The 21,087-nt window shown below is 47.0% G+C and overlaps 1 protein-coding gene across 1 annotated transcript in view; it reads right to left on the bottom strand.

Annotated features, from left to right (window-relative positions):
- Window positions 1-21,087, bottom strand: part of NUDCD3 (NudC domain containing 3) — a 256,588-nt gene that overhangs the window by 33,968 nt on the left and 201,533 nt on the right. The window contains exon 6 of the mRNA XM_078666784.1: window positions 6,688-6,876. Within this exon, the coding sequence (XP_078522910.1) occupies window positions 6,688-6,876 (189 nt within the window). The remainder of the gene's footprint in view (window positions 1-6,687; window positions 6,877-21,087) is intronic.

Genomic DNA, 21,087 nt, shown 5'->3' with positions numbered 1-21,087 from the left:
AGCCAGCCCTACTGGAAGACCCAAGCTCCAAAAAAGAGACTAAGTCCAAAGGGAAAAATCTTCACCAGACTAAGGAGTGGAAGGTACCCAGCTGGTAAAGGACCTACTCTAGGCGCAAAATTCTAATTTCTCCCCCTTGGAGCTCTCCTGCCAAAATTCAACAGCTTCACCAAGACCTCATCCAGTGGCTATCCGATGAATTGGAGCGCGCCCCACTGAGTACATCTGACTTCCATTCTAGAGAATAAATTTAACTTTTCATCGGGAGGAACCTGGTCCCTGTACCCATCCCCCACTCCATTGCAGTCAGCCTTAAACCTTACTCTTGTCCCGGTCAAGCACAATCAGATGACCATGGACTGATTGAATTTTTGCAGTTTTAGTGGCATTTTATTAAAAATCACTATTTGCTTGGGATTCTTCAGGAGTTGTACTTTCACTGTTTGAGAACTGCAGAAATACTTCACACATTGCCTCTAAGTTAAGTCTGACTGCTTTGTTCCAAGATACCAGAGAGTTAAGCACAGGTTTATTTAGTGACTTTTGCGATTCACCCTGACAAGGGCTGTGATTATTATTTGAGTTGGGTTATCAACCTACTCAACTAATACTCAAATCTCTTGCAGGTACTAATGTGGTGAACCCATTGCCACAGCTATATTGATGTGTAATAAAATGACACAATAATGAGAAAAACATACTGTCTCAGAATGTGCCACATTATGCCGCGTAAGTTGCCATTTCCTGCTGCATAATTCAGTATAATGCTGTTGCTGGTCCTTAATTCAAAAACCAACAGCCTAGATCGGTTTTCTGAGGTGCAGAAGTATTTCTTACTATGATCCTCAAAACACTGACCAGTGCCAAATACAGCGGAGACTCTTATGTGTAGAAGGCATCCATCCAGAATGAAAAGGCATAACCCATAGGTACTCGCAAACATTTTCCAGGGGGCCAAAAACGTTGGCCTGTTGTGTGACGGAGGGCCGCATTAATGCCAGTAGGATGGCAGGTGTCGAACATATATAACAGCAACCCAGGCCACTCGGACGGTAAACTTAACAACCGACTTACCTCTCAGTTCACTATTTGCATTGTTAAGGGGTTGGGGGGGGGGGAAGCATGAATGTTTCTGAATTCATGTTTGCAAACTATCATTTAAAAATACTTCTCAATGCACTGACGTAAATAAGGTGTAACGCTTCTGCATTTTATAGAAATGCACTTTTTTGGATTTTTGTAGACTTTCACCCCATTCTTTTTCATTTTGTTGCAAGGTGTCTTAAAAAAAACGGAATGTGTTCCTAAAGTTAAGCGGTACAGGATACCTTTAATTCTCTTTGTTTACTTTAGTTAATAAATTAGTTTAGTTGAAAACAAATGCTCGCCCTTTTAATTAACATCTTTTGGAATATTAGTGCGGAGGCGAGAGCTATATGCTATGAAGATATGAACTTACCCATTTCCATTGTCCGCACTGCACAAGCAGGTATAATCTTTAACACAGAGGAGACACGGATGCATTCCCAAGAGACAAAGACAACATACTGTAAACCTTTCAAACCAGTATTTTTGTCCCCATATTTCCACGAAGAGGCTCGCCTAACCAGGGGTTAGTCAGATTCTTCACTTCAACATTTTTTAGAGCTATTTCAGAGAGGACATTCTTACCACAGTAGGCCACCAAATCGAGTCGAGCAGTGCTCTTTTTATAGACAATTGTTGTGCTTTAGCACTTAAAAATGATTTTTTGATCTGCAGCTATTTACCAACATATTTTTACAAATTGTTCTCCCTAGCCTGCCGCATGACATCAGGTAATGTCTTCTCTACTCGTGCACTTAGTAATATTCCAACACAGCCTCCATCATAGGTGGGTAGGAGTTTTGTGTAAGTGTATATACACACACATTTACACACAACCAAGACACCACAAATCACCTTACAATAGAAAACATTGCGACAAAACTTGAATGTACATCTAATACTGCCCAAGTATGCAGTTAACTGGATGAAAGATGTTCACAACAGCATTTACTACCTACAGCTACTTACCACATATGTGTGACTGGCAAGAATACCAGTATCAAGCACGGAAATATGTTAAAAAAAATAATAATAATTGGTGCAGCCCTCCAGCTTCTCACACTAAAAACCTCACTAATAGTGAAACTACTCACCAGCACTCCTAAAACAAGCGTTGGCAAAGCCTATGTGAGATCTATTGGCTTTTTTGGAGTGGAATGGTGTTGTGGGACGTGGTGTGGCATTGTATGGAGCAGAGTGGCACTGTATGGCATGGAGGGGAATTGAGTGGAGGGGAACTGTGAGGAGCGGAGTGGAGCTAGGGGGTGTGGAGTGGAATTGTGTCAAGTGGAATTGAGCGACATGGTGTGAAATTATGTAGAGTGGAATTGTGCGACGTAGAGTGGAATTGTGTGGCATAGAATTGTGTGACATGGAATGGAATTGTATGACGTTGAGTGGAATTTTGTGGAGAGGAATTGTGTGGAAAGGAGTGGAATTGTGTGGAATGGAAATGTGTGACGTGGAGTGGACATGTGTGACGTGGAGTGGAATTGTGTGACGTGGAGTGGAATTGAGTGGAGGTGTATGGAATGGAATTGTGTGGAGTGGAATTTTGTGGCGTGGGATTGTGTGGCATGGAGTGCAGTCAAAATGTGTGAAGTGGAACTGGATGGCGTCAAATTGAATGAAACTGTGTGGAGTAGAATTGTGAGGAGTGGCATTGTGTAGGGAGGAGTGGCATTGTTTGGGGTAGAATGGAATTGTGAAGAGTGGAATTGGTGGAATGGAGTGAAATTGTGTGACGTGGAACTGTGTGGCATGAAGTGAAATTGTGTGCCGTGAAATGGACTTGTGTAGTGTAGTAGAATTGTGTAGCGTGGAATCTGGTGGTATAGAGTGGAAATAGGTGGGGTGGAAAAGGGTGGAGTGGCATCGGGTGGCATGGAGTGAAAACGTGACGTGGAATGGATGGGAATTGTGTGGAGTAAAATTGTATGGGGTGGAGTGGAAGTGTATGGGGTGGGATTGTGTGGAACAGTGTGGAAATATGAGGAGTGGAATTGTGGGTCATGGAGTGCTATTATGTGGTGTGGAATGGAATGGAGTGCAGTGGAATTGTGAGGAGTGAGTGGAATTCTGTGGCGAGGAGTGGAATTGTGTGGAGTGGAATAGTGTGGCATGGAGTAGAATTGTACGGTGTGGGCTGGAATTGTTTGGCATGAAGCGGAGAGGAATTCTGTGGAGTGGCATTGTGCGGTGTAAAGTGACACTGTGTGGTATAGACAGTTGGCTGAGTTACCACTGAATTGCCCTATAGCATTTCAAAGCCTCCTGCTACATAAATGCAATAATAATCCAACATGTTACCAAAAATTCTCGCCCTACAATATGTGCAAACATCTGATGCCTTTGATTCGATGAAGGAGCTTGTTAGTATGTACATTGCTTCTGAGAGGACTGGTTTGGTTACAAATAAATGCGTTTCAGACCGGGAAGGACTAGGGGACGAGGGAGCAACATGTGTTGCACCAGTTGAGATTAAAGGAGATGGTCAGTGTGACTACATATGATAAAAGCTTTCTTCAAACAGGGGTAGCAGTTGTGCTATCATGATTCTCACTCATAACAGAGAGTAACAATCGCCTCGTTGTGAGAAGAGGTCAACAGAACAGATGTTGTTGTGGGGCTGGGAGAGGCAGAAGCAACATGAAGGGTGGGAGGGAGGGGATGAAGAAACACTATCTCAATCCCAGCATGAGCTGCAGACGTACGCTCATTATGATGAGGCAATCTGTGTTTGGCCCATGCTCCACAGAAATAAAAGGAAGTGACGCCCGCCACATGCTGGCCAATTAGGAGGCAGCAAAGAAGAGTGACAAATGATAAGCAATGAGCGGCCTCCAAGTCCTTTATGTAAATGTAAATGTAGACGTACTTGTAAAGCGCACTGATACTCCTGACTGTCCTGGCGCTGTACTCATACCACTAGGGAACCCTTCCTGGTTTTTCCCCATGAAATGTCCACTCCTGGGCATCCCCAGGGTGCAACCAGGCATCCCTAGCGCTGTAGGGGGCAGTTGTGGAGACTAAGCAAGCTATTGCCCAGAGTTGCAGCGTGGGACCCATGATTAGAGTAGGCACCGAGGCGAGAAATCAGGTCCGAGGAATTATGAGCCCAAGATCCGCCGAGACCAGCCAAGGCAGGAATTGAACCCTGGTCCCGGGCCAGACCTCTGCATCAGGGTCTGCCGCTCTAACCATTGAGCCACACTTCTCCACTCCATTATAGTAAACAATACCTCTTGTAGCAGACAGCATATGTGCTGTCGGCAGGCAAGACCTAAAAATCGAGTCAGACTCCAGTTGTTTGTGACAAAAATGTTTGTAAAGTCATACCCCATACCACTGAACACCATATGAAAGGCAGATAGTGCCCTACTCAAGAGCAAATTAACAACTACAGTCGTTTAAAAATATACATGTTTAATTTCTAATGACTTTAACTGTGATTTGAGCTACTCTAATCCTCGTTTGCTCTACTCTTCTATAGAGTTTTCTTGTGCTTGTCTCAATTACCACAAAGGAAGTTGCTTGGTGACTTAAAAAAGTTATTTTCCTTCTTACATCCATTAACCATAACCCTACTCTAGGTGCACAACTAGAATGAAAAATACAATCGTCCTGCTCTTTAGACAACCCACCCATTCTGACCGTGTGATGGTTGGTGCAGTTCAGAACAGGCACATTCATGCAGTTGTGCCCACAATCCCTGTACAGTGGGGTGCAGCAGGGCAGGGTTAAGTTGCGTCAGCAGAGCTGTGTACATTTATCCAAGGACTAGAATATATAGATGTACAGCTGACCAGGACAGAGGTACACTGGCCGAGGTGTGTGCCAGTTTTAGGGCCGGAATACCAGGTAGTGCGGCTTACCAGGATTAAAATAGATTGACAGAACATGGGTTTCAGTATTGGAATGCCTGGAGACGCAAGTGTGTGGACTGCATGTGCCTCTAGAAAATGGAACATCAGGGAGCACTGTAGATTAATATTATGATAAATTGTCAGAACAATAAAAAACGTATCTGCAGCAGAATACCATAGGACTATAAGTGCAATACTGAGGTATATTGCTATATCTTTCTATACATTATCATGTACTGCAGAAGGAGGGAGTGCTAAAAATTGAGAGTGGGGTGCATTGGCAGAGTTGTGTGTTGCTAATGGAATAGCTGGGTGGATGTAGCTCAAGGCCAAGATGCATCAGCAGACGTGTTTAGTCACTTGTTTTTATAGAATACAATGAAGCTATTTTGAGTTTTTAAGCACTGTAAATACAAGTCGGTGTCATGCTCAATTTATCGCCGCTGAAAAGATGAAAGGCATAGTTGACTTGCTAGGTTTTGAACTTGTGACCTACAATTAATCCCAGACGTCAGCAGAGCATCTTCACAGGTTACAGTAAGCTGTAGGCCACAGTATTGCAAGCGGTGCAACACACCATGGCTAAGGGCCACTGGCAGGGCTGTGCATAGACTCTAGTAAGGAATTGACAAGTGATACAAGAGTGGGATTAGCAGGTTGCGAGTCTGAGTAGATGAATAATGGGTGTTTAAGGTAAGAACTTTGGTGCAGCGGAGGGGAGTTTTTAGGTCTCAGGGCAGGACTGAGGCACATTAGCAGAGCTGTGCGTGTTGTTCAGTAAGGGAGGTTGAGGTTTATTTGCTGCTGCTCTTTTCTTGTTATTGGACATGCGTCTTATTTTTGACTGCAAAGGACTCGAAGTACGCTTGTGAAGAAAACAAATCCTGGGAGGAGGCGGGAAAGCAAGGATGCCAGGGACAGTGGCACCGAATCAGACAAGTGACGTTAGCACGTGGCTGAGTGCCACAAGCGTCACTGTGGGCCTGTTCTGCCTATGGCAGGGAAGATAATTACAAGAATGCCCCTGCCAGACAAAACTACTCCGTCCTTTAGTTGGCGAGCAAATTAGACCACAACATCCGAGCCCAAAAATAGTCTCATCTTTCAACCTTTGCACGTGTGCAGGTCCTCTGCTGTTCTAGCACAGGGATCCCCCCCTCTCTATATTTATTTCACCCTCTACAGCACCGCTTGGAAAACTATCCTCTGCCCAAAGACACATTGTCCTCAGCTACTGGAGTACCTGAAAACCATACATACAGCTTTCCACTGCATCCCGCTCCTGAGCTGCAACAGCTCTCCTATTGCAGTACTGGTAGAATCCACATACTTAGTGAACCCGTCACCATCCCAATGACCTCTTCGGACTTCTCAGGCCTCCTTAAAAGTAAATTAGGGATAGCCTGAAGCAGCAGCTTCTAAGCTTGGCTTATTCATTCACACCCCTAGCAATTCCATTACTAACGAGACTTAGGGTCAAATATGGGATGGCATCAGAAACTAAAGGGTGAGTGACGGCGCTTTTGCTACATTGACATTTTGATTATTTGAAGGCCAAACAGGCAGGCAACTAATGACTCTTCCCAGCCATGTCTAGAACAATGAGTCAGACACTCATAGATCACCTGTAGTTATATGACATTTGCAGAGCAGGCCCACGGCTCAAAATTGAGGGCTATTGGAGATGACAGTCCCATGTTGCTGATCTTCCACGAACAGATAGAAAAGTACATACCGTCTCGTGGCTTTGAGGCTTTCCTTGCAGTTTCTGGTGGTAGTCATAGCTGAGCCGGTCAAGCACAGCGTGCTCCTCATCATCAATAGCTGCCATGGAGCGCTCTTTGTTGATCTTTTCAATGTCTATCTTCTCCTCGCCCTCCAGGATGGCGTTCCACCAATACTCGCCATTCTTACTCAAGTTAATCTGTAGTGTGGAAGATAGAGAGCTTCAGTGTCTTGACTGAGGGCACCGTTCCTTCTACCCCATGTCGACTATATACGTTAAAAGGGGGAAAAAATGGCATTTACATCAATGCTTGTTGGAGATACCACCATCGCTGTGCTCTCACATATCACTCACAGACATTACTGTCCATCATTCAGAACCACATCTGCAGCCATGTTCCACCACAAGCCCTCACAACCAACCTCATCTGCTCTCAAACAATGAAACTCAAAACAGTTTAAAAGGCATGAAAATCTGGACGACTATTGCCAAAGTAGGTGCCCGAGGAACAGAATTTCATTTAGAAATTGTAATTCTGTATCCTACCTCTGCCAAACGCTGTCTAATAAAGTACCCTTTTTTACACTCTGCCTCTTCTGGTGGCATGCTGAAACTGCAGCACTCTTGTGCAGTTTCTTGTACTTTTTCACCAATGAGCCAAAGTTTTGCATTAGCATTTTTTCCCCAACAAGATTCCTATTTGGCCACAGAGGGTGATGTGCGGTGGTGGAGCAAAAGGCAGCCATGGAAAATGTGTTAATACAATTTCCCATAGTGTACAAAGTAAGTGCAGCATTTTTCTGACTGTGAAGGGGGTGGGGGTAGTGGGGGGGGGGGGGTCGCGGGGACACATGGAAGGTACATGGGACTGAAAATACTGAAAAGGAAAAAAAAGGAAAGTGACTAGAGGGGTGTGGGAGAAGTCAACACGAGGAGGGAACAAAGGGAAGATGGTACAGAGAAAAGGGATTGCTTGAGTCAATGGTGAGCCGAAGAAATAACAAATTTACAAAAAAGCAAATAGAGCAGGGTTTGGGGAACAATGAACAAGCTCGAGGGAATCAGGAAAGCAAGACGGCACATGCAGGGTGTGGGAATTTGAAGGTGGAATCAGCACACGAAGGAGAAAGCAAGAAAACACATGCACTCTCAGGGCACGCTGAATGAAAAGAAAACAAGCATTGGCATGTAAATGTAAATGTAGTAGTACTTGTATAGCGCACGAATCGACCCATGAGGGTATCTCGGCGCTTGTACGCATACCGCTGTGGAACCCTTCCTGGCTTTTCCCTGCGAGGTGCCCACTCCTGGGCACCCCCAAGGTGAAGCCAGGCATCCTAGCGTTGTTGGGGCCGTTGTGGAGATTAAGCAAGCTATTGCCCAGAGTTGCAGAGTGGGACCCATGATTAGAATAGGCACCGAGGCGAGAATTATCAGGTCTGAGGAAATTGAGCCCAAGACCCGCTGAGGCGGGAATTGAACCCTGGTCCCGGGCTAGACCTCTGCATCAGTGTCTGCCGCTCTAACCATTGAGCCATACTTCTCCATAGCCAATAGGTCTCACATTTGGGACCTTATAAGTGTTTAGCCATGCAACAGTTTGTGTTGTTGCACCCAGGATATTCTTCTGCATAACTAAATACTTATAGGGTCCAAAAAGGGAGACCTATTGGCTATTCCAATGCTTGTTTGGTTTTTGTTGCTGTTTTGTTTAAGTTGCCAGATCTACAATAGCTGGACATGGTTTTTGTTAACAGTTCTTTGCATCAAATGAACTTTTTTTCATTGCTCTGAATGTTGTTTCCATTCTGGTTGTAGGAAACAGTCATTCCCGGGGGTGTGGGGGCTGCCTAGCTGTGCGCATGCGCCAAACTTTGCAAATGAGAAAAAGCCTGGTGCAGGCGCAATTTACAAGTGTGGAGTGAGTGAGACCCAGGCAGCATGACTCACTCACACAGGAGTTCATGCACTGCACATCCATACTCAGCATGGTTTAAGTAAACTTGACCCACTCCCTCCCAGGCATCGAACACATATTTACCACTGCCAGCTGCACTGACGGCTGGTGGTGTGTGTGCCTTGGTGAAAGCGTGCACTGACGGCTGGTGGTGTGTGTGCCTGGTGAAAGCGTGCACTGACGGCTGGTGGCATGTAAATGTAAATGTAAATGTACATGGATTTGTATAGCGCAAATCACCACTGGTTTCTAAGCGCTTGCTTAGGGAACCCGTCCTGTTATTCCCCTGTGAGATACCCCGGCAGGGTATCCGCAAGGTGAAAGCCAGGCATCCCGCCGCGAGGGGCCGTTGTGGAGATTAAGCAATCTATTGCCCAGAGTCGCAGAGTGTGAACCCATGAATCGATTAGGCACCAGAGCGAGAATTGTCGAGTCCACGGACATTTTAGGACTCAAGACCCCGCCGAGCCGGGAATTGAACCCTGGTCCCGGGCTGACCTCTGCTTCCAGGTCTGCCTCCTCTAACCAGTGAGCCACACTTCTCCACATGTGTGCCCGATGAAAGTGTGCACTGACGGCTGGTGGTGCATGGGCCTGGTGGAAGCATGCACTGACGGCTGGTGGTGTGTGTGCTTGGTGGAAGCGTGCACTGACGGCTGGTGGTGTGTGTGTCTTGTGGAAACGTGCACTGACGGCTGGTGGTGTGTGTGTCTGGTGGAAGCGTGTACTGACAGCTGGTGGTGTGTGTGCCTGGTGAAAGCGTGCACTGACGGCTGGTGGTGTGTGTGTGTGTGTGCGACTGGTGAAAGCGTGCAATGACGGCTGGTGGTGTGTGATGGCTGGTGAAAGTGTGCACTGACGGCTGGTAGTGTGTGTGCCTGGTAGAAGCGTGCACTGACGTCTGGTGGTGTGTGCGCCTGGTGGAAGCGTGCACTGACATCTGGTGGTGTGTGTGCCTGGTGGAAGCGTGCACTGACGGCTGGTGGTGCGTGTGCCCGGTGAAAGCGTGCACCGATGGCTGGTGGTGTGTGTGTGCCTGGTGAAAGTGTGCACTGACGGCTGGTAGTGTGTGTGCCTGGTAGAAGCGTGCACTGACGTCTGGTGGTGTGTGTGCCTGGTGGAAGCGTGCACTGACATCTGGTGGTGTGTGTGCCTGGTGGAAGCGTGCACTGACGTCTGGTGGTGTGTGTGCCTGGTGGTGTGTGTGCCTGGTGGAAGCGTGCACTGACGTCTGGTGGTGTGTGTGCCTGGTGGAAGCGTGCACTGACAGCTGGTGGTGTGTGTGCCCAGTGAAAGCGTGCACTGACAGCTGGTGGTGTGTGTGCCTGGTGAAAGCGTGCACTGACGGCTGGTGGTTGTGTGCCCGGTGGAAGCGTGCACCGAAGGCTGGTGGTGTGTGTGCCCGGTGGAAGCGTGCACTGACCGCTGGTGGCGTGTGTGCCTGGTGGAAGCGTGCACTAACGGCTGTTGGTGTGTGTGCCCGGTGAAAGCGTGCACCGACGGCTGGTGGTGCGTGTGCCCGGTGAAAGCGTGCACCGACGGCTGGTGGTGCGTGTGTGCCTGGTGAAAGCGTGCACTGACGGCTGGTGGTGTGTGTGCGTCTCGTGGAAGCATGCACTGACGGCTGGTGAAGTGTGCACTGACTGCTGGTGGTGTGTGCGCCTGGTGGAAGCATGCACTAACGGCTGGTGGTGTGTGTGCCTGGTGGAAGCGTGCACTGACAGCTGGTGGTGTGTTTGCCCGGTGAAAGCATGCACTGACGGCTGGTGTTGTGTGTGCCTGGTGGAAGCGTGCACTGACGGCTGGTGTTGAGTGTGCCCGGTGAAAGCGTGCACCGACGTCTGGTGGTGTGTGTGTGCCTGGTAAAAGCGTGCACTGACGGCTGGTGGTGTGTGCCTGGTGGAAGCGTGCACCGTCGGCTGGTAGTGTGTGACGGCTGGTAGTGTGAGTGCCTGGTGAAAGTGTGCACTGACAGCTGGTGGTGTGTGTGCCTGGTGGAAGCGTGCACTGACGGCTGGTGGTGTGTGTGCCTGGAGGAAGCGTGCACTGACGGCTGGTGGTGTGTGTGCCTGGTGGAAGCGTGCACTGACAGCTGGTGGTGTGTGCGCTCGGTGAAAGCATGCACTGACGGCTGGTGGTGTGTGTGCCTGCTGAAAGCGTGCACTGACGGCTGGTGGTGCGTGTGCCCGATGAAAGCGTGCACCGATGGCTGGTGGTTTGTGTGTGCCTGGTAAAAGCGTGCACTGATGGCTGGTGGTGTGTGCCTGGTGGAAGCGTGCACCATCGGCTGGTAGTGTGTGACGGCTGGTAGTGTGTGTGCCTGATGAAAGTGTGCACTGACAGCTGGTGGTGTGTGTGCCTGGTGGAAGCGTGCACAGACGGCTGGTGGTGTGTGTGCCTGGCGGAAACGTGCACTGACGGCTGGTGGTGTGTGTGCCTGGCAAAAGCATGCACTGACGACTGATGGTGTGTGTGCATGGGGGAAGCAGGAGCATTCACAGTGATATAAGACACAAATGAAACTGACGAAGAGGAGGAGAAGAAGGGAGGGGGAGTGCGAGCAGAGGAGCACGATTCACAGCTAGAAGACACAAATGAAGCTGACCAGGAGGGAGGGGGGTAGTGCAAGCAGAGGAGCCTGATTAGAGCAATAAAACACAGATGGCAGCTGTGCACGTGCACAAGCTCGTGAACGCAAGCTGTACGCCAGCAAAAGCCTCTGGTGGCACTTTTAAAAGCCACTTACTGAATGTCTCGAAGAGACAGCATGCGCTTTCTCAGGCGAGACCTAAAAGGAAAATGCTACTTACCAGTATGCATCTGTTCTTGACATGTAGAGCTGCAGAGTTGCACACTGTGCATAGATCGCCACCTAGTGTTGAACCCGGATGTTTGCAGTTTGTTGTTGTCCTGAAAAGTTCTTTGGAAGTCACGAGATAGGTGACTCCTCCTTAGGACCACATTGCGCATGGGCATCGGCTCCATCCCCAGATTGTTTTTCGCCATTAGGGAAATGATGGAGTTTTGCAAGAAAAGGACGGATGCCCATGTAATTTGTATCTAATTAAGATAATACTGGAACAGACAAGTGTAGCCGGGGAGGCGGGTGGTCGTGTGCAACTCTGCAGCTCTACATGCCAAGAACAGATGCATACTGGTAAGCAGCATTTTCCGTTCAAGGCATATGAGCGGCAGATTGCACACTGTGCATAGATTGTATAGCAGTACCCACTCTTAGCGGCGACCACCCCCATCTGTTGCAGTAGTTTGGAATAATGTTTTGAGAACAGCCTGGTCCACATTAGCTTGTTGTTTTGTTTGCACATCTACACAATAGTGTTTTGTGAATGTGTGCAGTGTAGACCATGTAGCTGCTCTGCAGATGTCATCTAGGGGAATGTTCCCTAAAAATGCCATTGAAGCCCCTATTTTTCTTGTAGAGTGGGCTTTAGGAGGAACAGATAATGTACGTTTAGCTTTGTGGTAACAAATCTGTATGCATTTGACAATCTAACAGCTATCCCAGGTTTTGAAATGGGATTACCTTTGAGTGGTGGTGTGAAAGACACAAAAAGTTGTTTTGTCTTACGAAAAGGTTGTGTCCTTTCTATGTAGTATAGCAATGCTCTTTTGCCATCTAATGTGTGAAGAGCTCTTTCTGCTACTGACTGTGGTTGCTAGAAGAAAACGGGCAGTTCCACAGATTGATTGAGATGGAATGGAGAAATGACTTTGGGCAGGAATTTTGGATTAGTAAGTAGAACTACCTTATTTTGATGCATTTGCAAGAAGGGTTCTTGAATGGTTAGTGCTTGTAGTTCACTAACTCTCCGCAGAGAAGTAATAGCTACTAGGAAAGCAACTTTCCATGTTAAAAATTGTAATTCACATCTGTGTAAGGGTTCGAAGGGAGGTCCCATTAACCGTGTGAGAACAACGTTTAAATTCCACACAGGTGAAGGTGGTACTCTGGGAGGAATTATTCTTTTAAGGCCTTCCATAAAGGCTTTAATGGCAGGCACTCTGAACAGAGATAGATGTTGTATGCTTTGCAGATATGCTGCTATTGCCGCAAGATGTAGTCTAATAGACGTATAGGCTAAGTTACATCTTTGGAGATGCAGTAAGTATCCTATGATGTGTTGAATAGACACATCTAGGGGATAAATATTGTTGTTGTGACAATATATCACAAATCGTTTCCACTTGGCTGCGTAACATGCCATAGTGGTTGGACGTCTAGCTTCTTTAATCACATTCATGCAGGCTGGAGGAAGGTTCAGATATCCAAATTCTAGGACTTCAGGAGCCAGATCGCAAGGTTGAGCGGAGCTGGGTCCGGGTGTCTGATCTCTCCACGGTTCTGTGTTAAGAGGTGTGGAGACAGGTGCAGTTTTTGGTGCGGTACTACAGACAGTTGTAGCAGTGTGGTGTACCACGGTTGTCTGGCCCACGTTGGAGCAACTAGGATGAGGGTCAGAGAATAGTTTGCGTACTACTAGTGGCATGTGTGGTAGAGGTGGAAAAGCGTACGCAAATCTGTTTGACCAATTCATCCATATCGCATTGCCTTTTGATACAGGGTGTGGATATCTGGCGGCGAAGCTTGGGCATTTTGTGTTTTCATGGGTGGCAAATAGGTCTATTTGAGGTTGTCCCACATCTGAAAGAATGGCTGAAGAACTTGCATATGAAGTTCCCACTCGTGGATCTGTTGTGTTTGACGACTTAACAGAGCTGCTATAGTATTTTGTACTCCCGGAACATGCTGGGCTAGGAGGAATATCTTTTGAGGTATAGCCCACCTCCATATGTCCTGTGCTAGTTGAGAGAGTTGCAGGAGTGTGTGCCTCCCTGCTTCTGTATGTAGTACATTGCTGTCATGTTGTCTGTGCAGACTAACACAGCTTTGTTTGCTACTTGCTTCTGGAAAGGTTTTAGTGCTAAGAATATTGCTAGTAACTCTAGATGATTGATGTGGAGTAATTTTTGTTACGGTGTCCACCTGCCTTGCATGGTGTGTTGCAGTAGGTGGGCTCCCCAGCCGGAGAGCGATGCGTCCGCAGTCAAAATTATCTGAGGAACTGGCTCTAGGAACGGTCGTCCCTTGAAAAGGTTTTTGGTGTTCCACCACTGCAGAGAGCGATGAGTCCAACCGTCTAACAACACTAGGTCTGTCAATTGACCTTGAGCCTGGTTCCACTGACGTGATAAGCACTCTTGTAGCAGACGCATTTGAAGTCTTGCAAGGAATACTATGAAGATGCAAGAGGCCATCATCCGTATGAGTTGCATGAACGCTCGTGCTGGGAGTGTTGTAGCTGAAACTTTGTTAGAAGAGTTTGCATGCTGGCTATCCTTGCTGGAGTGGGATAAGCTAGCACTGTTGAGGTGTTTATTGTGGCATCAAGGTACTGTTGTACTTTGGATGGCTGTAGATGAGACTTGGTGTGGTTTATTGTGAACCCCAAGTTGTGGAGCAGTTGGATGGTGGCATGAGTGTGTTTCACGCATTAATTGTGTTAGCCGGCTTTTATGAGCCAGTCGTCGAGGTACGGGAAGACATGGATGTGCTGTCTTCGTAGATGCGCTGCCACTACTGCTAAGCAGTTGGTGAATACTCTTGGTGCTGTTGTGACTCCGAATGGGAGTACTTTGAATTGATAGTGCTGCCCGTCTATTACAAATCTGAGATACTTCCTTTGAGCCTTGTGAATGGGAATGTGGAAGTATGCGTTCTTGAGATCTAGAGTAGCCAGGAAGTCGTTTTGCAGCAGGAGCGAAAGGACTTGTTGGAGTGTGACCATGTGAAAATGGTCTGACTGTATGTATATGTTTAGTGGTCTGAGGTCTAAAATAGCCCTTAGAGAGCCGTCCTTCTTTGGAATCAGAAAATATAGAGAGTAAACCCCCTTGTTTTGTTGGTGCAGAAGAACTGGGTCTATTGCACTTTTTTCTTGCAGAGATACTACTTCTTGCTTTCACAGTGATAGATGTTCTTGTGACATTGGACGCTGTTTGGGTGGTATATTTGGGGGGGTAGATGTTATTTCTAGACAGTAACCTGACTGAATAATTTGTCGCACCCACCTGTCTGATGTGATGTTGATCCAGGCAGGCAGGAATTGTTGAAGTCTTCCCCCCACAGGAATGTTGGGGGGGGGGAAGGGGAAGATAGTCATTGGGTAGGGGTAGAGGCAGAGCGGGAGTTGTTGTTTTTGCCTCTGCCTTTGTTGTTGTTGCCCCTGTAACCCCCTCTTTGGTAGCCCTTGGTGAATGTGGATTGACCAGGGGTTTTGTAGGAAATGGAGGGACTTTCTGAGGAGTAGCCTCTTGTGTTGCCCTCTGTATGATGAGCGACGAAAGGAACATCTGGGAGCTTGCTGCTGCAAGGCTCCCATAGATTTTACTGTATCGGTGTCTTTTTTCATTTTTTCTAAAGACGCGTCAACATTTGGGCCAAATAAATGTGTCTCATCAAATGGCTGATTAAGGATGGAGTTTTGTACCCCCGGTTTAAAACCTGAAATACGTAGCCAGGCATGTCTACGTAGTAGGGTGCTGGTATTGATTGCCCTTGAGGCGGTATCTGCAGCGTCTAGGGCACAACCAATGGAAGTATTAGTAATATTTTTACCTTCCTGTATAAGTTCATTAGCCCTGTTTTTGTATTTGTCTGGTAGGTGCTGCATTATGGACTCTAGTTCATCGTAATGTGCCCTATCATATCTTGCCAGCAACGCTTGGTTGTTGGCAATGCGCCAGATGTTAGCTGCTTGTGCCGCTGTTCGCTTGCCGGAGGCGTAAAGGAGCTTAGATTCTTTGTCTGGTGGTGAGGCCTCACCTGATGTATGGGAATTAGCACGTTTACGTGCATTAGACACTACAAGAGAATCTAATTGTGCTGGACCTTTAATATAAACTGGATCTGCAGGGGCAGCTTTATATTTTTTCTCAATGCGAGGATTGAGGACCCTAGCCCTGACAGGATCCTTAAAAACCTCTGTTGAGTGTTTGATGACACCCTTAAGCATTGGCAAAATGGCAGTAGACCTTTGTGTGTTATCAAAAGTGTCTAATAGGAAATCTTCCTCCACTGCATCGGTGTGTAAGACCACCCCATGATATTGTGCAGCCCTTTGGACTAGTAGGTTAAAACATATAGTGTCCTCTGGTGGGGAAGGTCTGGAAGGGTATACATCATCTTGTTGGACGTAAGGCACATCAGGGGTGTTGTAATCATCCCATGGATTAGGTGACTGAGGGGGACTATTGGTCCCTGATGGGTCGTGTGCATCCCCACCCGTGTCATCAGAATCTGTGTCTACATCATCATCTGGATTAGTAGATGGTATAGGTGAATGATGTGGTGTAGGAGGTGTAGGAGGGGAAGAGTATGGGGAGGTGCAATGTCTCTCTTCTTTGGAGGGGGAGGAGGTGCTGGCGCCTCAAGTAGTCTCATCTTGAAGTTGAGAGTCAATTGTCTGGTTTTGGGATCCTTTGCAAGAGTTTTCTGTTTGGGATCCGGTGTAAAAAGTTCTTCTGAGTAGGGCAAATCCTTCGGCGTCGAAGTTTTCGGCTCCGTAGCTTTTTTCGGCACCGATGTCGGTAGCTGGTGTCGGGTCTCTTGGCTTAGGAGTGTGCCCTTTTGAAATGTCTTTTACCGGAACCAGTTTTTTCGGTTCTGGGTGTTTTTTCGGCTTCGACGCGTGTGAATCTGGCGCTTTGGGTGTTTTTTTACTCTGCTCAGAGTGCGGTTTTGCCATCGATGAGCCGCTCCGTGTGCTTAGGTGTCGGAGCGGTAGAGGAAGATGGCTTCTTCTTCGGTGTCAGTATAGGATTGGCACCAGGAATAGGCTGGCTCGAGCCCGAGCCGCCTGAAGGCTTAGTGGGCTTCTTTGCCGGGCCCGAAGGCGGGGCGTGGAAGCAGTGTCTCTGGTGCACCTGTGAGGGTGTGACCGAAGCCTTTTTTGAGGGTGTCGAGGAAGGGTTGGGGTCGACGGTCTTACTTACGACCAGTTGAGCTGGAGTGATGTTCTCGACGTCGGAGTCTTCGGCATCTGAGGATCCGATACTCTCTTCGGCGTGCTGGTGTTCTGGCACGTCGACGCCCTCTTCGAAGATGTCGTCAGGGATCAAAGCTGACGAGCGAGCCATAGTTCTCCGAGATCGTCGGTCCCGAATGGTTTTCTTGGAGCGGAATGAGGCACATGCGAACAGTCTTTGGCCTCGTGCTCCGGTGAAAGGCAAAGGTTGCACACCTCATGTAGGTCGGGTGGGGAAACTTTGAGGACACTTCTTGAATGGCGTCCTTTACATGAGGCCTAGGTAGGCCCGAAGGCCTTCGTCGAAGACCGGAATCTCGAAGACTTCGAAGTGGTAGAGAATCGCATCGATGTGTAGCGCGATCGAAACAATACCGTTAAACTGGGTGAGGATTGCGCGCCGAAGGAAAGTTGGTTCCAAACCGGAGCGCAGGAAAACACATCCGAGCCCGATGGCGGAAAAAAACAATCTGGGGATGGAGCCGATGCCTATGCGCAATGTGGTCCTAAGGAGGAGTCACCTATCTCGTGACTTCCAAAGAACTTTTCAGGAGAACAACAAACTGCAAACATCCGGGCCCAACACTAGGTGGCGATCTATGCACAGTGTGCAATCTGCAGCTCATTTGCCTCGAACAAGTAGTTCCCTGAGTGATCAGTGAAAGAATACAAGTCATCCGATAAAACGGACAGTAAATCAGTTATGTTGCTGGGGAGGGACAAACACAGAGGATAAAATACATTGAATATGAAACAAGTAAATAAGTTTGAACAAAGCCAACCAATGTTAAGGAATGTGGTGTTACATGCAGACTAAGTTTTTGGTATGATAAACTAGAGGTAATTCGACAACAAACAAAAAGGCAAGACCTAAGAGTTCATTAATATAACCATACAGCAAAATATGATTTTTTTTTCTAACCTTGATTGTTTACTTGTCTTCATATCAACATGCTTAGTTATTCATACCCAAATTCCACTTGGATACGGAAAGCAATAGTAATCATTGTACAAAAGATCCTCGTAGCGTGAGCACAAATGATGTTGAGGCAATTGATTATTGAGTGTAGTAATAATTTCCGGACTATTGCACAATCGCTAACTTTGTGTGCTAATTAAGATATAGGATGTTGTGAGTAGATTAAAGAGTTAGGATCAAATATATCTTACATCAGTTTTTCAGGTAGGTGGCTTAGACTGGACTATATTAAATAAAAACATGGGACATATTTACTGTGCATTATTAACTGGCGGTGTGAGTTTGTGGTACCATTCTGTATTTATATTTATATCCGTAGATGGTGATGGCAAGGGAGGACTTCAGCTGGGTGAGAATTTTGACAGTTCTGCTGCGCAGTTTGTTTTTTTCAAACTTGTGACTGATTTTGCAGGCACCATTTTACTGTAGGAATTACTTCAGGTGTAATGGAAATTAGTGCTTAACTCTAGATCCTTAAATAAGTAGAACCTCACTAGAGTCCCCACCACTGTTACTTCCTCAGATTCCAAACCACAACTTAAATGCATGTTTCTCAACTGCAGATCAGCAGTACGACATGCTGCAGACATTGCTACCCTCATCCTTGCGCATGATCCAGACATTTTAGTGCTGATGGACACCTGCCTTAACGATTCATCTGTACCGATAATCGACATTCTTAAGCCCCATAAGTATGACATCATCAGGCTCGATAGACCATGTGGGCTAGGGGGAGGCATCACATGGATACATCATAGCAATTTATTAGTTTGACAACTACAATCCGATTCCCTATAGTCATGCGAATACCTGTGCTTCGAGGTCTCATGTAACAACAAACGAGATTGCAAATTCCATGCGCACTACCATCCTCCACAAGACGCTCTCCCTTTCTCAGAACAGATCATGTATCACGGTACCCAGATCTTCCTTGGAGACTTTTACCTCCATTGGAATAACCTGAATGACTAGTCAGTCAATAGCCTCAAATTCTTCTTATTAGACCTCAACCTCCCTCAAATATGTGATAGCCCTACTCACATCAAGGGAGCTACCTTAGATGTGGTCATTGGGAAGATCAACTTCATTCAACTCGAATCTATCGCCCCATGTGACTGGATGAACCACCAATGCATCTCCTTCCTCGTCTCTGAATCAATGAGCACCATTAAAGCTCAGTCGAAAAAACCTAGACATTGGCAAAGAAGTCTAAGAAACATTAACTTATATGATATGACATCCCCCACTGATAACATCCTGCCTCTTCCTCTGGACACGTCTTATGTCAGTGATCTTACAGACCACTATAATTGCTCCATGACTAACATTAGATTCAAAGGCACCCCTGCAGCTAAAAAGAATGCCCTCCAAAATCTCCAAAACTTGGTATAATGGGAACCTAAATACTGAAAGAAGAAACCTGAGATTAGCAGAACGTTTTTGGCGACCTCCCTCCCTTGACCATCTTACTCAGCTGAGATCCTCGAGAAATTCATATAACAAATGCATCAGATGCTCTAAAGCTAGTTACTTCAGAAAACAACTAGAGCAAGCCAAAAAACGACCGAAAAAATTGTTTGAACTCATCAAGCTTCAATCTAACAGCCAACTTAACCCTCCTTGGAATTCTGTCAGCAGCCTAACTATGAGGAGTTTGCGGTCTTCTTCCATGATAAGTCAACAAAGATCGAAATGGAACTATGGGCTGCCTTGGAGAATCTACCTTCCACCTATACAACCTCTGGGTTGGGTGTGCCCCCCTCAAATTCTGATTCTCCCTCCCAAAAACAATGCTTCCTGGAGCCTATTCAAAACGGTGGATGTGAGCACCATTCGCAAAAATCTGGCTACACTGAAACCTTCCATCCACTTTAGCGTACCACTGAACCTCTTCATTGAGATCAGATCATCCTTACTCCCTCTCTGGACGAAGATAGTTAACGCCGCTCTGCTTCAAGGTTGGATCCCAGATTGACTAAAGTCGGGGTAGGTCACCTCCAACCTTAAAAAACCGACGGCAGACCATACTAACCTCTTAGTAGTAATGGGGTAACCCTGTGTCCCTCAGAACATGGGTATATATGCTATGTATAGGAGTGGTTCTGTCTGGAGTGTGACAATTCCTTTGCTCAATAGAACTAATATATCAAACTTTTAAATCACTTTTTCTCTGCCCCTACCGGCTGGAGGAGCCTATTCGAGCTAACTACATTCCTCAAGACCACAACCTGTTGGTGTAGGTCTGCATACCCCTCGCATTTGGAATCAATCCAGATCCCTACCTATTCATACATTGGGATCCAGGGCATTTATTGCGTGCGGCTGTCAACATTTGACCCTCCGTCCTGATGAAGACCCGCATCTGACGCATAATTAGCTGCGCTTCCACCCAGGGTCGATACGTCAACGTTGCTGTCCTGCTAGTCCATGCAGCTTCCCTGACCCTACTATAAAGTCGCATTGGGTCCTAGGATTCATGCCCACAAAATGGACAGTTCTACATAACTGTTATTTGTTTGTAAAATATGTGTACACCACTCTTTCACTCATCACCATAAGTCACTTTTCTTGAATTTTATTCTCGTTATTGACATATATTATATTGCCTTATTGACAGCCATATGAATTGACGCACAAGTTACTTACCTTCGGTAACGATATATCTGTAAGAAACAATAGTTAGTGTTAGATTCCCTACCTTAGAATATCCCCAGACGTCAGACTGGATCCGGAATGTTTTGCGTAGCAGTACACCTGCGCGTCGGTAGGCGTCGTCTGCGGCTCCGCGTCCGTCATCGGCATTGTTGGTGCCGGGATGACGTTGTCGTACTTAGACGTCGTACTTAGACGTCGTACTTAGACGCCACCTTCGCGCGCTGACGTCAGTTCTTATACACAGCTTTTCCGCGCCAGGAACGCAGAGCCATGATAAAAACCGACACTGGTGCCATGAAACTAGGGCCCTCAAAGGGAAGAACCTTAACCCTAGATATCGGTTCGCAGAATGGGGAGGATGTGTGGGGCGCTAAGGAATCTAACACTAACTACTGTTTCTTACAGATATAATCGTTACCGAAGGTAAGTAACTGAAAGAAACAGGTTAGTGTTAGATCCCTTACCTTAGAATAGATACCCCAGCAATACCAACCACGGTGGAGGGACTGAGAAACAATGATCACACCAGAAAGTCCTGGAGAACAGAACGGCCGAAAAAGCCATCTCTCTGGACTTGGCTGTCCAGGCAGTGGTGCCTAGCGAACGTGTGCAGCGAGGCCCACGTAGCTGCCTGACAGATGTCCTGCAAGGGGACTCCCTGACCCAGGGCAGTGGTAGCCACCGTGGCCAGAGTGGAATGGGCCCTCAGCCCAACACGAGGCTCCTTTTTAGCCAAGGAGTAGCATACCTTGATGCACAACACGACCCACCGA

This window comes from Lissotriton helveticus, chromosome 11 (assembly GCF_964261635.1).
Source record: "Lissotriton helveticus chromosome 11, aLisHel1.1, whole genome shotgun sequence".
Taxonomy (NCBI): Eukaryota; Metazoa; Chordata; class Amphibia; order Caudata; family Salamandridae; genus Lissotriton; species Lissotriton helveticus.
The sequence above is the reverse complement of the archived record's forward strand: the minus strand, read 5'-3'. Positions and strand labels throughout refer to the sequence as shown.